The sequence below is a fragment of the Trachemys scripta genome, chromosome 9 (assembly GCF_013100865.1).
Source record: "Trachemys scripta elegans isolate TJP31775 chromosome 9, CAS_Tse_1.0, whole genome shotgun sequence".
Classification (NCBI taxonomy): Eukaryota; Metazoa; Chordata; order Testudines; family Emydidae; genus Trachemys; species Trachemys scripta.
The window spans coordinates 17,333,161-17,349,710 of record NC_048306.1 but is presented as its reverse complement, the minus strand read 5'-3'; the positions used below and the strand labels follow the sequence as shown (position 1 = coordinate 17,349,710).

General features: G+C 40.9%; 1 protein-coding gene across 1 annotated transcript in view; it reads right to left on the bottom strand.

The window, feature by feature from the left end:
- Nucleotides 1-246: 246 nt before the first annotated feature.
- Nucleotides 247-16,550, bottom strand: part of VSIG1 (V-set and immunoglobulin domain containing 1) — a 35,089-nt gene continuing 18,785 nt past the window's right edge. Inside the window, exons 3-7 of the mRNA XM_034780557.1 lie at nt 10,110-10,308; nt 7,574-7,729; nt 6,647-6,766; nt 5,019-5,157; nt 247-3,472 (exon numbers count right to left, since the gene is read on the bottom strand). Of these exons, the coding sequence (XP_034636448.1) occupies nt 3,277-3,472; nt 5,019-5,157; nt 6,647-6,766; nt 7,574-7,729; nt 10,110-10,308 (810 nt within the window). The 3' untranslated portion in view covers nt 247-3,276. The remainder of the gene's footprint in view (nt 3,473-5,018; nt 5,158-6,646; nt 6,767-7,573; nt 7,730-10,109; nt 10,309-16,550) is intronic.

Sequence of the window (16,550 nt, the reverse complement as noted above, 5' to 3'; positions counted from 1 at the left end):
AGCTGTAAAGGGGTGGGGATGGAATTCTGTATCGCTACTTGGGATCTATTCAGGTCAAAGACATTGCTAAACTCCTGTCTGTCAGCCTATGAATCCTGCTTTCACCAGGAGATAATGGCTCAGAGACATTGTGTGCCTTTTTATATGGAGTTTCCCTAGTGTGACGAAGTGGGAATTTTCTGTAATCATTTTATGAATCCTAGGCATGCCTCAGTTTCCCTCTGTACATTACATTACATTGCTACTCAGAATGTGTACTGAGCAGGGTAACCCTGCTCTGGAACAATGCAGGCGTTGTTGCGGGGGTGGGCAAGAGCAGGGAATGAATAGTCACTTAAAAAAAAAAAAAAGTCTTGACCTGACCCAAATCAACAGAGGGACTGGAAGAAGGGGGCTTTTGGAGGGACTCAAGTGGCCAGACCACAGGAGACAAAAAAAGGACCAGAGAGGACTCATCAGGGCACTGGTTTGACTAGGATAGACTATTGCTTAACTACTGCCTGTGTGTGCTAATCTAAGGACTTCTAGATTTTGCGTGCCAGGTGATGATAAACTGTTACCTTGTTTGAAAAGGCTGCCTGTCTTGCTGTGAGCATTCTGTTCTGAAGGGGCCGGCACAAGCCTCCCACAGGACTCGTGACTTGGTTGGATTCGCTGCAGGGAGCCAAGGAGAGAGACGGGGATTGCTGGTGCTGAGTCACGGAGGCCATGGACCTGCCCGTTTGGAACTGTGTAGGTCCTTGGGCCTGGCCCATTAAAGGGGTCACTCCCTGGAGACTGGTTACAGGCTGGGGCATAGACCAGACCCTGTGACTCCATGGCACCTAATAACATTCCCCTATCTCCCCGGAGAGGATAGTTGGGTGACACAAGAAAAAAAGTCTACTGCATCAGAGCAAAGTTCTGAAAAATAGCCTCCACCACTCATGCAGCTCTTCCTGGGTTTCTGTGCTGTACAAACATGATTGATTATTTTTTATTTAATTTGCCAAGATGTTCACTGGAAGCAAAAACACAGTTATAATCCTACATCCTGATAACCCATCTGTTTGAAGCTAGCTCAGTTGCAATCATATCTTGGTGCATCCCAAAATGGTAAGAAACATATCAACCTCCCTTAGTAAAAATACACCCAAGTAAACTTACTTTGTCTGAAAAACCTCCCCCACTTGCCCTCCCCCAGAGTCAGTCTAGCATTTTAATGAGGTGCATTAGAAAATTTGGTGTTAGGAAGTTAGCTTTTTATATTTGCTGAGAACTGCTGTCACACACTTTATTTGCAATTAGTTTTACATAGGCTGCAGATCCCATTCATGTTCAGCAAATGTATGACTAGTAGTAGTGCCATGAATATTCAAATAGCCTGTATTATTGCAGGAATCCTAGTAACCTCTTCGCCTTGTAACTTAGCTTACTAAATTATGTTAAGGAAAAAAAGCAAAGAAATCAGGTGAAGAAAACCAAGAAGAGATGTTAATCTGTACGATTACACAATATGCATATAAAAACGAAGACCATGCTATTTTATAGTGCCAAAGGGCAGTAGGTAGTTTTTTAAAATGTCCATATCAAACCTCAGGACATGAAAAAATCTCAGTTAAAAACAAAACAAAAAAATGTAGCTACAAACAGGGTCACTGATAAAATCACTTGTATTTTGCATGATAAGAGGAGCAAAATGCTACATAGGGTTTGCCTATTACAGTGGAAACATTTTTACTAATAAAGTTTATACTATTGTTAGCTAGGTAGAGGGCTCCCTCTGTCTGGTAATTCACTTGAAATATTTTTAATTTGTTAGTCTTTAAGGTGCCACAAGTACTCCTGTTCTTTTTGCGGATACAGACTAACACGGCTGCTACTCTGAAACTTGAAATATTTTGTTCGCAAACTTTTTTTTTTTCACCTGTGGTGAGGAATGACATAATCAATGAGCAGATTGTACTTCCTCCTTACTTGTTTTTCCTAGTGAGTTTGTTTATTTAGTACTGTAGTTTTTGTCATACTCACAAGGCAACTTCAATAAGACTATTGAAAATTTCAGGTAACCTCATAATGATCATCAAATTTAAGGACCCAAACCTGCAGTCTTTGCTCAGGCAAAATATCCATTAAAATTAATGGGAGTTTTGCCTGCAGAAACAGCTCTGAGTAATGACTTCAGATTTGGCCCAGACATTTTAGATATTTGGGCTTGGGTACCCACTAGAGTGAAATCCTGGCACTGTTGACTTCACTGGAGATTTTGCCATTGACTTCAGCAAGTTCAGGATTTGACCCCTATCATCTAGTCCAGTCAATTTTCAACTTAAGCAACAAAACTGAAAAATGTGGCCGAGTACATTGTACGCTGGTATGTGGAATTTAAGTGTCTGTATGTATAAAGAGAACTCTCTAGAGTACAGCAAAGTGGTAGATATGGAATTTTATAAATAATATTAGTTGGCCAAAACTGAACCCTCTTTTATAGTACAGATCATAATTAGCACCTCATCAGTCTGAATTTCTGAGTTTGCCTCAAATGTTGATATCCTCTTGTTTTGGTTAATGAGCCATTCATACAGACTCTGATCATCAGTGATAACTGAACCCAGGAACTTCAACAACATTCCTACCACAGTACTTCTTTAGTTAAAAGTGTAACTGCGTTAGCTGCGAGTGAGAAGCAGGCTGTTACTGGTGCTGGGGATGGCTACTAGAGGCAGATATGAACACATGCTCTAAAAGTCTGCTCCTGCACCTGTTGAAGTCAGTGGCCAAACTCCCATTGATTTCCAAGGTGTGGGATCAGGTCCTTAGATACTGTAATGTATTTGCTAAGACAGTCGTCCTGTGCCATTCTCAGCACATGCAACACTTCAGATTGGCTAGCAATGACCACTTTCTTTCAGAAAAGGGACTCTGGTGTTTACAAGCCATCACATAGCTTCACCAGCAGCCAATAAGAAAGCTCCAATGTTGTCTGTCTTTCCAAACCCATTTAATAATTAATATTCTCAAATGGGTTGGATAAATGGAGATATTAGCTATGCTGTCGTTCATATTTGGTACAGTCATAGCTAGATAGTTAATAAGTGCAATAACAAAATTGAAAAATGAGGCCATGATATACATACTACTTGGATGGTTGAAGGCATGACCTTCAAACTCCCACCTTGTGATTAATACCACAAATGCAGGTGTGTGGGTTATAACCCCACTACTTCCTGCGTTAATTCAATACCAATATTTTTGAGGATGGGGTCCATAGCGCATAAGGAAATTGCAATAGAATTTTTAGGCTCTTGTTTGTGTCTCCACTCCTTGCATCTCATCGTTTTCAGGCATTCCAGAGGCAGCAGTTTCCGCAGCAGTAGAGTATTCATTGGCTGCATTAGCTTGTCTGCTTGGTGTAGCAGTGGCAACAGACTCATTTTCTTGGGTGGGTATATTAGCATATTCCACATTTGCCTGTTGTTTCTGAGTCATTGGTCTGCAGGAAGACAAGATGACGGTTAGATTAATTAATAACAACTTGAAATCCTCCCCATAATAGAGCCTCCCAAAAGGAACATCTTAGAAAACCCTGACGTAATGGTGATAGTATGATTATTTATATTACACACTAGCACCTAGAGCTCCCCATTGTATATAAAAGTATTATGATACAATTTTCTGATGACAGAGATTGGCAGAGTAGTAAATAATGATGAGGCGAGGGCAGTCAGACACAGGGATCTGAATCGTTTGGTAAGCTGGGCCCATTCAAACATGCATTTTAATACAGCTAAATGCAAGGTCATACATCCAGGAAAAAAGCAGGCAGGCCAGGCCTATGGAATGGGGAACTGTATCCTGAAAAGCAGTGACACTGAAAAACATTTAGGGGTTATAGTGGACAAACAACCGAACATGAGCTCCTAGTACAATGCTGTGGTGAAATGGACTAATTTCCTTGGACATATAAACAGGAATGTTGTGTAGGAATAAGGGAGATTATTTTACTTCTGTATATGGCAATAGTGAGACCAGTACTAGAATACTGTGTCTTGTTCTGGGGTCCACAGTTATAAAAGGATATTGAAAAATTGGAGAGGGTACAGAAAAGAGCCACAAAACTGATTTGAGGGCTGTGAAAATGACCTACAGTGAGCAATTTGAGGTGCTCAATGTGTTTATATTATTCAAAAGAAGATTGCAAGGTGACTTGATTGCTCTGTATGAGTACGTTCACGGAGAAAATACAGGGTACAAAAAGGGTAAACCTACTGGGCACCTTAATTTTCATGGTAAAAGTTCCTCTAGGCACCTTAAGTCTCTGCTTCTGGACATGCACGCTGCTGCCTCACTCTAGGAGTCCAGATGCCTGTCACCTGCATGAGCCTCAGCCCGATCCACAAATGGAGGAAGATAGGCGGAGGAGCACCTCTCTTGCCTGCAGGGTGTGATCTGGTAGGCATGCTCAGAGGCCACCTACTGGATCAGTTTCGATTCAGAATTCAGTTGGAGGGGGTGGTGATGCCACCTACCTTATAATTTTTGGCCAATGATTAGCGCATTCACTTCGGATATGGGAAACCCAAGTTCAATACCCACCTCTGCCTCAGAGCGGAAAAGGATTTGAATAGGGTCTCCCACACCTCTCAGGAGAGTGATCTAGTCACTGAGCTGTGGGCTATTTTGATGTGGGACTCCCTCAATCTCTCCTGTTGAAGCTATAATGAGAGAGACAAGGTGGGTGAGGTATTAGCTGCATTATTGTTGGGTTTTTAACCAAGAGGGAGAAGAAAAAGAATAGAATAATACCTCGCCCACCTTGTCTCTCTGACATCCTGGGACCAGCACAGCTACACCAACACTGCAAGAAGCTATAAATAACAGTTTCAAAGTGAGACAAAAATAAATAGTCTTACTTTGTAAATGTTATTGCACCATATTTGACTTAGTTCCAAAGAAACCTTTGTGGTAGAGAAGTTTTGCTTTTGAGGGGGTTGGTCAGGAAATGTTTGTCTTACAATCAAGCAAACAAAAATTCTTACTGCATTTCACTATTTGCTGCTTTCTCTTTTCTCTCCTTTTTCTTCTCCCTCTTGGTTAAAAACCAGACAACAATGCAGATAACAACTGCTCCCAGAATTGCTCCAATTAATGCTCCAGCAATGAGACCACCTTCTGAATCTGGAAAAATATGTGCACAGTGTTAATTTTAAAAAGCCACCAGTATAGAGAGAATCCCATTAAAGGGGTACCAGATGGAAAGAAGATATTGGGTTCAAAGAGCTGAGAACTAAAATCCATGCTTTTAGGAGAGGGGGGAGTCAGGCTTTCACTATTCTTTGCCTCCTGGCTTCTTGCTAGGTGGCACTATATTGCTAGCTGTTCTCTACCCAAGCAGACGGAGAGAGAAGTGGGATGCTCAACAAACCTAAATAATCCATTCCCCACTTTTATGACTGGCTACAGGAGAGATAAGATAGTTGCTGTTTGACAATATGGAGGGCTGTTGGTTCTTCAACCCTTGCAAACAAAGTTTTAATTCTGGATGGCCTCTGTCTCCCATTTTTTGTTGAGATATAAAATGCAGGCCCTGCCTATCTATGATCACTAAGGATCCTATGTCATTTTCCTATCCAAGTTCCAATTCCCATCATTACAGTCTACCTACCAACATCTCCCTGGCATTTGAGCAAGGCAATTTTTTTATTTTACAGCCCACTTAAGAGCGAAATTATCTCAAGGACCCACCCCAAACCTCTATTGCTGCGTTCTCAGAACATTTAATTCTACTGACTACCAGGAAAGATCACACATTGCTCTGATAGGCCACAGGCTGAGAACAGTTGGGATAAGGTACTCTTCTTTCTTTCCAGCCTAATGTTACATTATTAAATAGCTGCAACACTCCACTCCATAGACTGGAGCATTTCAATGGTGTTTGTAAAGTGTTCTAGGCCCCATTGGGATTGTGAGCTTGAAGTCAGTAGACCTAAGGCCTGGATCTGGTCGCTCAAAGCCATTTAGAGGCTCATGTGTTTAAATCCAGAGATCCAAGTTTAAATTCTCACTGCTGACAAACCACCCAGGGACGGGGAATTACAAAGTGGCAATCCATGCAGAGATTTGAAATGGGTAGATCTCCCTAGACAGGAGGTGTGTATAACTCAGTATGCTTACTCAGCGTTGCTCTCTGTCCCCCTCTACTGGCTGGACCACATAGAGGTTTGTGAGGCTGCTACAGCCTCCCACCTAACAGAGCTAGGTCTGTCAGTTAACTCATACTGTAGAAGCTCGTGGTTTTAGATCCAGAGGTTCTGGATTCCAATCCCTGCTGCTGACAACCCAGTCAAGAGTGTGGTGTTATATTAGCATTCGTATAGTGTATTAGATATTTAAAGTAGTTAAGGAACATTAACTAATTAAGCCTCACAACCCTCCTGTGAGATATGTTGCTAAGTATACATTAGTATGAGAAAGACGGAGGCAGAGAGGTTAAATGACTTTCCCAAAGCCACACAAGGCTCAGTTGAGTTGAGAACTGAGGACCTCCTGACCACCAACCCCATTCTTATTCCAAAACACTCTACCTTTAAAAAATATAAACTATTTTTGTCTTTCTGATTATGCTGTATGTAAAACACATTTTATTCCATTCATATGATGAACTCACGTGCTGCAGTCAGGTCAACTTCACAGCTGCTGTTTCCAAGGCTGTTACTAGCTGTGCACCGGTAGTATCCAGCTTCAAAGGTGGTGAGATTACCAATAATCAAAAGCCCAGTTTTTGTATCTGTGACAAATGGAAAACATATATGTACATGCATGTTTATATATTATATGGGTAATTACTTGTATTTACTGAATAAGAATAATAAGGATTATTACAAGGCATGGGAGGTTGTATTGTAAATTTTGCAACATTTAAATAAAGGGATTTCCTTAAAAAATCTATTTAGAACCATTTATCTTCCTTGAAAACAATTGTTACATCATTTTACAGAGAACTCTGCAGTATCACATTAAGTGTATGAGAACCAGGTCCCCTATCCTGCAAACACAGAAGCATGTGTGTAATTTTACTCATTTGGGTAATACCATTGAAGCCAATTGGATCTCTTGCAGGTGTAAAGTTATGCACATGCTTAAGTGTTTTCACAACGGGGACCTAGGAAACAAAACTACAATTTGAGTTCCCCTAATTATAAGTTTAGTATAAATTTGCATCTCACTCACTCTAAGGTGAGTGAGATTTAAAAAAAAAAAAAAAAGCAGTAAATTAGATTATTGCAGTACTTTTCATTTTAATGCTCTGGGGTGTAATTAGTATCACAGATAGGATTTTTTTTTTTTTTTACATAATTATCTTCTCTGAGGCCAGCAGCATTATTTATTGTAAAATTGACCAAACCAGGCTAATGCATTTATGTAATGGCTGTTAGTAATTTTTGACAGGTAAAAATAAATTCAATCCATATTATTGCACACAAAGCGGGGAAATGCATTCTTTTCTGTATTGACTAGAACATTGAATGCATGGTTCAAGCCATCACACTCTAGGTCTTGCATGTTACACACTAGTACTGAGGAAGTTACTCACTGAATTGTTCTGTCACGGGTTTCTGGGTCCCCTCTGATACTTTATACCACTGGTATGTAGGCGCAGGCATCCCTTCTTCAGAATAGCAGGAGAGAGAGACAAGGTGGCCTGTCTCAGGAGTTCCCCGTAAGCTACAGTGAGGCTGTGAAGGTTTGACTGTAAAATAACAGCAGGAAAAATAGTTAGCCCATGGGTACAAATTATGGGCCAAAATTTTGCTAGACCAAATTCCACTTTCTTACACTGGTGTAAATAATCTATTGACTTTGGTGATGTTGTTTTAGCTTTCCACCAGTATAACAGATCAGATCCTGGCCCAGTAGTCTGACCACAATCTCTCCCATATAGACAGGAGCAGCAACAAAGAACAATGAACAGTCGGGGGGAAACTCTTATGCCTTTCATGGTGTTTATCATACTAAATACTTTTACGAAGGCTGTAAGGTATTACTTCTTGCTGGAAAAGACTATCAGTTATTTCAATTATATTACGACTCCCTTTTCGTCCCTGTCAGATCACTTTCTGCCTCATGGGACTGTCATTTTTGGTGTAAGTGGGTCTATTACATGTGAGTGCAAAGATCTATAGCCTGGTTCTTCACTGCCTTACACCTGTGCAAAATGCTACCATTCTGTTTTGGTACTCAGCCATATCCTACTCTGAGCTACACCGGTGTTGTTTTTAATTTCCTGCATTTGCTTGGTCATGTCACCCATTTAACACAATTTAAACTTATTGTTGTGGGCCCTCCTTAACTCCATTGCAGTGGAATTACACCAGTGATGAATCTGGCCCAGTTTTTGTCTGTATAAGTACAAGCAGTGATGCTTGCTTTTCTAAGGAAAACTACAAACCCATTTTTCAAGCTTTGAGTCAAACTCACATATGCTCTTGTTTATTATTCTGCTGCAGAGTAACTGCTGCTTGGGTTGTTTTTTTTAGGATGGTTTTAATATCTGTGCTTTGAAAATTTGTTTCTTCCAGTGGATTTATCTCCATTTGCCTTTAATTGTCTCATCTGTATAGACAAATGGTACAGCTGGAGCGATTTTCACATATGCACTGACTTCTCACTCTAATCAACTACCCAGAGAGTATGTGGATAGTTGTTAGGTGGAGTTAGTATTAACATTTATCTTGTTAGCAAGTAAAATGTTTCTTGTCTCATTGCTTTTCATACTTGTTCAACTATCTGTTCAGGTATCAGAGGGGTAGCCGTGTTAGTCTGGATCAGTAAAAAGCAAAGAAGAGTCCTGTGGCACCTTATAGACTAACAGATGTATTGGAGCATAAGCTTTCGTGGATGAATACCCACTTTGTCGGATGCATGTACCCACGAAAGCTTATGCTTCAATATGTCTGTTAGTCTATAAGGTGCCACAGGATTCTTCTTCGCTTTTTATCTGTTCAGGGTTGAACTATTGCTTTCTTTCAGCTGATGTGTACTCTATACACAACGCAAAACAGAGAGCTACATTGATTAGACTTTTTAATAGAGAGGCAGCATTTGAACTGTTTATGGAACCAGGACTTCTGGATTTTACTGCTGGCTCCACCAATGACTATCTGTGTGGTCTTAGGCAAGTCGCTATGACCAGCATTTCCAGATGTGGGGGCCTAAAACTATATCAACAAGCGGCCTCATTTTCACAGCTGCTTTAGGCTTCCAAATTTTAAAATGTTGGGCTTAGCCTTAAAGCCTAGGCCAGCAACCCTAACTCAAGTAATGTTTTCAGGGTGTGGTTGTGGTTCCCAACTAAAAGTGTGTTTTAATTACTACCCAGTGAAACTGGGTGGTAACAGCTACCAAGGGGATGTATATTTCTCTGGCCATTATAATAGGTGGCTCTATAATGCAGCAAGGTTAACATGGAGGACTCCCGTGGCAACTCAGATTTTACTGGCCATTAGGACAGGGTGAGTGCCGTTATTAGTTGAGCACAGGTTTCAGCATATACATATTACCCTGTTCACTAGGGGTGAGCAATGTTCCACAGGCACTGTAGTCAGCAGTCCTGTTCATGATTGCTTCAGCCAGGCCGGGACTACGAGGGCAGGTCTCCATGCAGCTGGGAATGAGCCTCCTGAGAGCCTGAACTCCGGCCCAAGCTGCAATGTCCATCCTGCTATTTTTAGTGTGCCAGCTTGAGGCCCTCTGGCATGAATCTGTCTGCCTGCTCCGAGAGGCTCGCTCCCAGCTGCAGTGTAACCCTAACCCAGAGACCCCGTGTGCTAACACGAGGCAGCACAGGTGGTGTTTGCCTGGGAGGTGGAGAGAACCACTGGCTCTGTCTGTGTCCAGCAGCCTGGAAAAAGAATCTTTCTATCAATTAAAATAAGTCCTGTTTCTTTACCATGATGGTTACTGCATTGCACAGCTCCAGAGGGCCCACTGCACTAACTGACCAAAAGGTGCCAATGTTCCCATCCACTCCCCATTACATTATTCTCTTGGGTACCCTGTAGTGCATTTTTTAATCTCAATTCAACACCATGTGATAAAGCAACATGAAAACACAATGCAAAAGAAATTACCCAGTACACTGACAGCCACTGATTTCTGGTTCTGTCCACTTGAATCTTGTGGGTTGAAAACTTCACAGGTATAAAGCCCGGTGTCTGAGGGTTGCATGTTGGAAATTGTTATTGATGCATTTCCTTGGTTTGTTGTCACATTTATTCTGTTCTTGAACTCTCCATACTCATAAGCCTGTCCATTCTGAAAATAATAGATCTGTGACACAAAACGGATCGTTAGTTAAATAAGAAGTGAGCTAACTTGTATTTTGTTTGGTGTTGCTATGTCAAATACAAAGAAATTTCAGAAGAAGCAAAACCACCTTATGCCCAATTCCCTCACTGTAAAGAAAGCTGTGATTAAAACCATGCTGTACATTGCAATCCAAATTTCTAATCATATTCTTACATGATAATCTCCTCAGGGCACAGACTGGGTCATTCTGGGTGTGTGGCTAGTAACTAATACACTGTGGGAACTGCAGAAATAGAGTGGGATATTTGGGAAAGGCATATTTTCTTTACAAGAAACCAACTGCCAGGCAAGATTATGGACCATTATGTTAAGTAATAAAGCTAAGTTATGTACAATGAACAGAAGGGCTAATTAGAGGGCAAATAATTTGTAATGTAACTGATAACTAGGCCAGTTATTATTGATTATCATAAGAAATGGAATTGCCATTGCAAAGAAAAATGGATATTTGCAGAGCTAGTAAAAACTGTGCTTTCTAAATGAAAGTGTAAGCAAGCAGTAAAAGAGGTGAAGTGCATCTAATTAAAGATAGCTAAGACTGGCTAATGCAGAAAGACAAAACACAAGGGTAAGCAAACCAAGCTATGTTTGCAGTAAATGTGGAGGCAATCACAATACAGGGCAGAGGTGTCTACCACAAGCAATTGGAGTGCCAGAACCTGCAATGAAAGAGCCAGACATGCAGTAAAAATGTTTCTGTCCCTATCAGTGTCATGCATGGGTGGGGCCATTATCAGAGACGCTCAGGCAGGCCCCAGCTCTTTCCTTTTCCCAATACGCTCCAGGGACATAAGTCAGGAGTAACTTCTCCATCTAATGGAAAGTTATTGCCATATTGGGCACAGTGTGGGGATTTGCATCTGTCTGTCAAACATCCAGCATCTTCCCTTAAATAAGAGCCTTACTGTTGTACATTCAGATGAGCTCCACTGCCTTCAGTAATGTTACTCCTGATTTACAGCAATGTGAGAGCCAGATTGGCTTCTATAGACTTATGGACCTGAACTTTCTCCCATAAAAGTCTGTAGCAAAACCTCCATTGATTTGAATGAAAAGTAGAATTGGGCCCATAGTGGGTGGTGGTGGTGGTTTGAATCTTGGGCCTTCGGTCTATCTAGGACTACTGATATCTCAGATGATATGGTGATGGGTGTGGTTTAGGAATGTAACCAGTTCTGGTAAACTATTCACACTCAGCCCTGTTTAGTTCTATTATAAAACAGTGTACGGAAAAAAATCAGCTTCTATGAAAGACGTATTGAAACAGTTGCCATTTTTATCCAGAGTTTAACAATAATAGTCCTGCATAACAGTGCTACAGCTTGGAATTTGTAGTGCTCTACTCAATTCCTACTTTGATAAATGCCGTTCCATGACTAATTGGCAATGTACAACTTGAAGGGCTCTTCTTGTAAACAATGTGCTCCAGGCATAATGAGCTGATCCATTGTATTTAGTGGGTCTTCCCATGGTAGTCAGCAATATTAATATGTCCAGCTGTGTTTACAGGATTGGGCCCTTAATTACTATAGCATCTTTCATATCAACTGTGTTTCAGGAACAATGATACAACAATATTTGTCACTGCTGGACTGACAGTTGGCTTATTACTAGAGGTGGTTGAAAAGTGTGTGAGGGGAAGTTTAACAAATTATAGTCAAGTTTCATTTGCTTCTGACTCATCAAAATTTCATTTTGTCAAAGATTTCCAATCAGCTTTAGTTCATGCTATGAATCCCCACCCCCCAGACAATAAGCACAATTCTATTTACCTTGCAGATCCGTAGATTGTATTTTGAATAAAAAATAAACATTTGGGCACCCTGACGCAGTGTTGACTGAAGTCTTTAATCAATGTTATCTAGACGTCTTTGTTAGCTTAAGGCAAGCTACACCCCAAAACTGCCAAAGTACAGTTGGTTCATACAATGATAAGATTTTCAATGAAGGTCAAAACCCAGGCTGTTTACCTGCTGTCCAATAGCAGCTACTGTATTCCCAAAACATGGTTCTATCATAAATGCAACAACATTCATTCTAGCTCCGAAGAGGGATAAAAACACATTAAGGGTGAAATCCTGGCCTTATTGAAGTCAGTGAGGGACAGGATTTTACTTGAGGGGGTTTATTCTTCCCTTAGAATACATCTAGAACCTGTGGCATTGTCAGGCAGAGAACAGAACTCAAAATGTGAGTTAAAATAGACCACAGCTTTTCCTGCCATTGTTTTTGCCAAATGGTTTTACTTCAACCATCCCAGGCTGGAATAAAGCTATGTACAAAGCTTTGATGTTAAAGCAGCTGCAGGTAAGCCCTGGGAGTTAATTGGGTAGGAGGTGAGTTAATTGGGTAGGAGGTGAGCACAAATGGGAGTATAGCTGGGGGAGAAGGGGTGAATAGGGAGAAGAGAAAAGCGAGCGCTGAGCTCTGCATGCTATAATAAAGACAAGCTGATCTTTGCTGATCTGCACCTCAGTCTTTATTACGCACATAGGCCCAGATGCTCAAAGGTATTTAGGTGACTAAACACCTATGAAGATCTGGGCCATTGTCTATGCAAATAATATTTTTCTTTATTTCTATGGTTAACTGATGAGGTGAGCCCCGGTGACTAAGATTAATGCAGGAATTGTTTTATTGCAACAGACTAATGAAGCACTTAGTATGACATTGAATAGTAGATGCTTCAGAGGTAGATTTTAAATGCCCATTATATACCTAACTTTGCAGTACTGTGTCATGGGAGGGGAAGTTCTTCCTGACTACACGTGTATCCCTTGAAGCATGAGCATTGACTGCTGCTCTTTCCTCTTAGCTAGTGTACCTGCAGATGCTCTTATTCATATATGTGAGATAAGAACTGAAAACTCTCTTTGATACATCTGTCTCTCCACAAACCATTGGTGCATATATCGTATAAATCATTCTGGCCTCTATTTTTGCTGCTCATTTAATGACTGTACTTGCTTAGAACCTTCTGCAGCTCCTCAAAATATATTTATAGGTCAAAGTTACAACAGAACACAGATACTTTTGACATATCTGTCTTGCAGTGTCACTCAATAGCCTCAGAAGAAAGATGGCGCATGCATAAAGTTGAATCTACTCTCATTCATACCTGTCTCACACCAGAGTCATGCCACTGAATTCAGAGTCTCTCCTGATTTATACCAGTGTAACAGATAGGGTGTACATGGGGAGAGCTCAAAAGGTAGCACCTCTGAGTAGTAGACAGTTGCACCTGCAAGGAGTGGTTTGCTGGTAGTTAGTCCTGATGACTCACTCAACTCTCACTAGTGACTCCAAGTAGTTGTGTGTGCACTGCAGTGCCACACCCTGGAATCTTGCCTTGTCTGGCATGCTAAACCTATTGGGTAGGTACTGACAACAACTGCTAGTGAAAGGGCGCACTTGGCTCTCAAGTGTATGAAATCTCCTATGGTGAAACCAGAAAACCTAGTTCCAAACCAAAGGATAATATTGGCAGAAACAGTACAGGAGCAAGCTAGTAGATAGCTCAGAGCAGTGTTACAGTCAGATTACAATATGCTGGTCAACCACAAAGCCAAGGAGTTGTGGTTGAACACTTGGTGAATATTAGACCACACAAACCGAATGAAAAATGGAAAGAGAAACAAAAGTAGGCTGGCTTGGTTGTTGCCCAGACAAACAAGCGCTGCGTTCACTACTCGGAAATTGAATTGGGGTGAAAAGGATGTGATCAGAACAAACACAGCAACAGGGAATGACGTAATGGACTCAAAAGGAGAAGACATTTATCGGAACATGGAATGTAAGAACAGTATACCAGGCTGGAGCACCTTGCAGTAATAACGCATGAGTTGGTAAAATATGAGTGGGAAATTGTCAGTCTATGCAAAATGCGATGGAAAGGCAAAGAAAAATTCTACTACAATGAACACAGGATATTGACATTGGGAAGAGAAGATGGTGGACGCTGGGATGAAGTCACATTGGTGCCAAAGCCAACGGCAAACCAGGTTCTTGTGGCATTTAAGCTGATATCTCCTTGTATGTTGAAGGCAAGATTCAGAATCAAATCCTGTGCCGTCTCAATAGGACAAGTATATTCATTGACCTCAGCAGCACTCAGGAAGAAACTGACAAACTGTATAATAATCTACAGAAAGCAATACTAGAAGTTTCAAGACAAGACATTATTGGTGATAGGAGATTTTAATCCGAAAGTAGGTTTGGCCTGGAATTCCTGGGCTGGAGCAGTGGTCAGATTTGGACTTGGTGAAGAAAATGAAAAAGAAGAGCTACTAAATTTCTCCCTAAGGAACAACCTGGTGCTAACCAACAAGCTATTTCAAAAAATAATGATGCAGAGGAAGTGGACTTGGATATCACCTGATGGGCAAATGAAGAACATGACAGAATTTGTATTTGTGACTCGCCGATAGAAATCATGTGTGTTGTCATGCTGATCATTTGTGGCTAATTTCAGATTGGATCATAAATTAGTGCTGGTGTCAATAAGGTTGAGGCTGAGAGCAACCAAAAAAGTATTGAGAGCTAAGATCTGTGACATGGACAAATTGAAGGAGCAAGATATCCAGAAAGAATGCAAAGAAGCTGTGCAGAAATAAATTGTCTTTGCTGAACAATGTAAACAAGCAGAATATGCAAAGCAAAATAAGAGAACAAAGCAAGATATGTGAGTTGAAGATATCAGTGGTGAAAGACAAGTGTGGGAAAATAACTGAGGACAAATAAGCAAAGAATAAGGAATGGAAAGAATATTTTGAAGAGCTGTACAATTTGCAGAACGTAATAGACGAAAAGGTGCTGGAAAAGCTCTCCTTTACAAACGAGAGAGAGCAGATGCTGGAATTCTTAGAAGAAGTAAAGATCTTGATAGGAAATTTGAAAAAGAAAAAGGTGCCAGGAAGTGATGACATAACTTCAGAACTGCTGGAGGCAGGTGAGGGACACATGATAAAGGTGATGCACAAGCTATTCAACAAGATTTACAAACAAGAGCAAGTTCTGAGTGAATGGGGGAAATCAATAATAGTACCAATCTATTAAAAAGGAGATAAGAACAAGTGCAAGAACTACAGAGGAGTCCATGTATTGAGAGTGCTGGGAAGAGCATTGCACTGGTAGGTGGAAGTGATGCTTGCAGAGGGAAAGACCAGATTAGACCAGGATGAAGTACAATAGATCGTCTATTTGTGATAAGACAGATAGCGGAGAAGTGCACAGAACACAACCAAACCTGCTGCAACTTTATAGACTTCAAACAGGCTTTTGATAACATTTGGTAGAAAGGGTTATGATAGGTTTTGAGAGCGTATGGCATCCCTGGGAAACTGATCAAGCTAATAGAAACATATACAGCAAATCAATAAGTGCAGTAAGAGTAGATCAGAGTCCTTGCTAGTCCAAGTCTGTCTATTCAGACTGGGAGATTTGCTTTCAGCTGCAGTGTAGACGTACCTTAAAGGTCCTGCTTTCTCTAAGAATCTGTGCTTTCCTACTTCTGCTAATGTTGATTCACATTTTACCACAATTAAGAATATTTTACTGATGTCTAGAGGTCAACCTGCGTTGCAGAGTTAGGATCTGAATCCGGATCCTAATGCCCTGAAAGTTCAGGTGTTTGAATCAAGTGGTTTAGTACAGACCTGTCTCTAGTATCCATGGGCCAACCTCATTTAAACCGGTGTACATTAGTAACAGCAAATGTGTCACTCTAGACTTACACCAGTGTAACTAGAACAGAATTTTGCCCGGTATTGTTTACCTTGACAAGCTGTAGTTACAAAAATAATAGCATGGGACATCATTCTCCTCTCACACCAATGTTACTCTACTGATTTTAATGGCGTTACTAGACTTTACAGCTCCTTTATGTCAAGAGCGTAGCATCAGTGTACGTGAGAGGAAAACGAGAAACACTGGGCCTAATCCACACTCACACTAGTTTTACACCACTTCACTGGAATTACTCCTGATTTACACCAGCACAAGTGGAGCAGCAGACTCATTATGTTCAGTCAAAGTGCTCAAGTACCAAAAAAGACTAAGTTCTGCTTTCAATTGACCTCAGAGCTATTTAGGATTTGCATCAGCGTAAATGATGTCAGAAGTTGCCACACAGAATGCCAGATCAGTATAAATTACTCTTCTCCTTTCTGTGCCCTCATTGTCACATCTTCCTCAGGAAGAAGTCT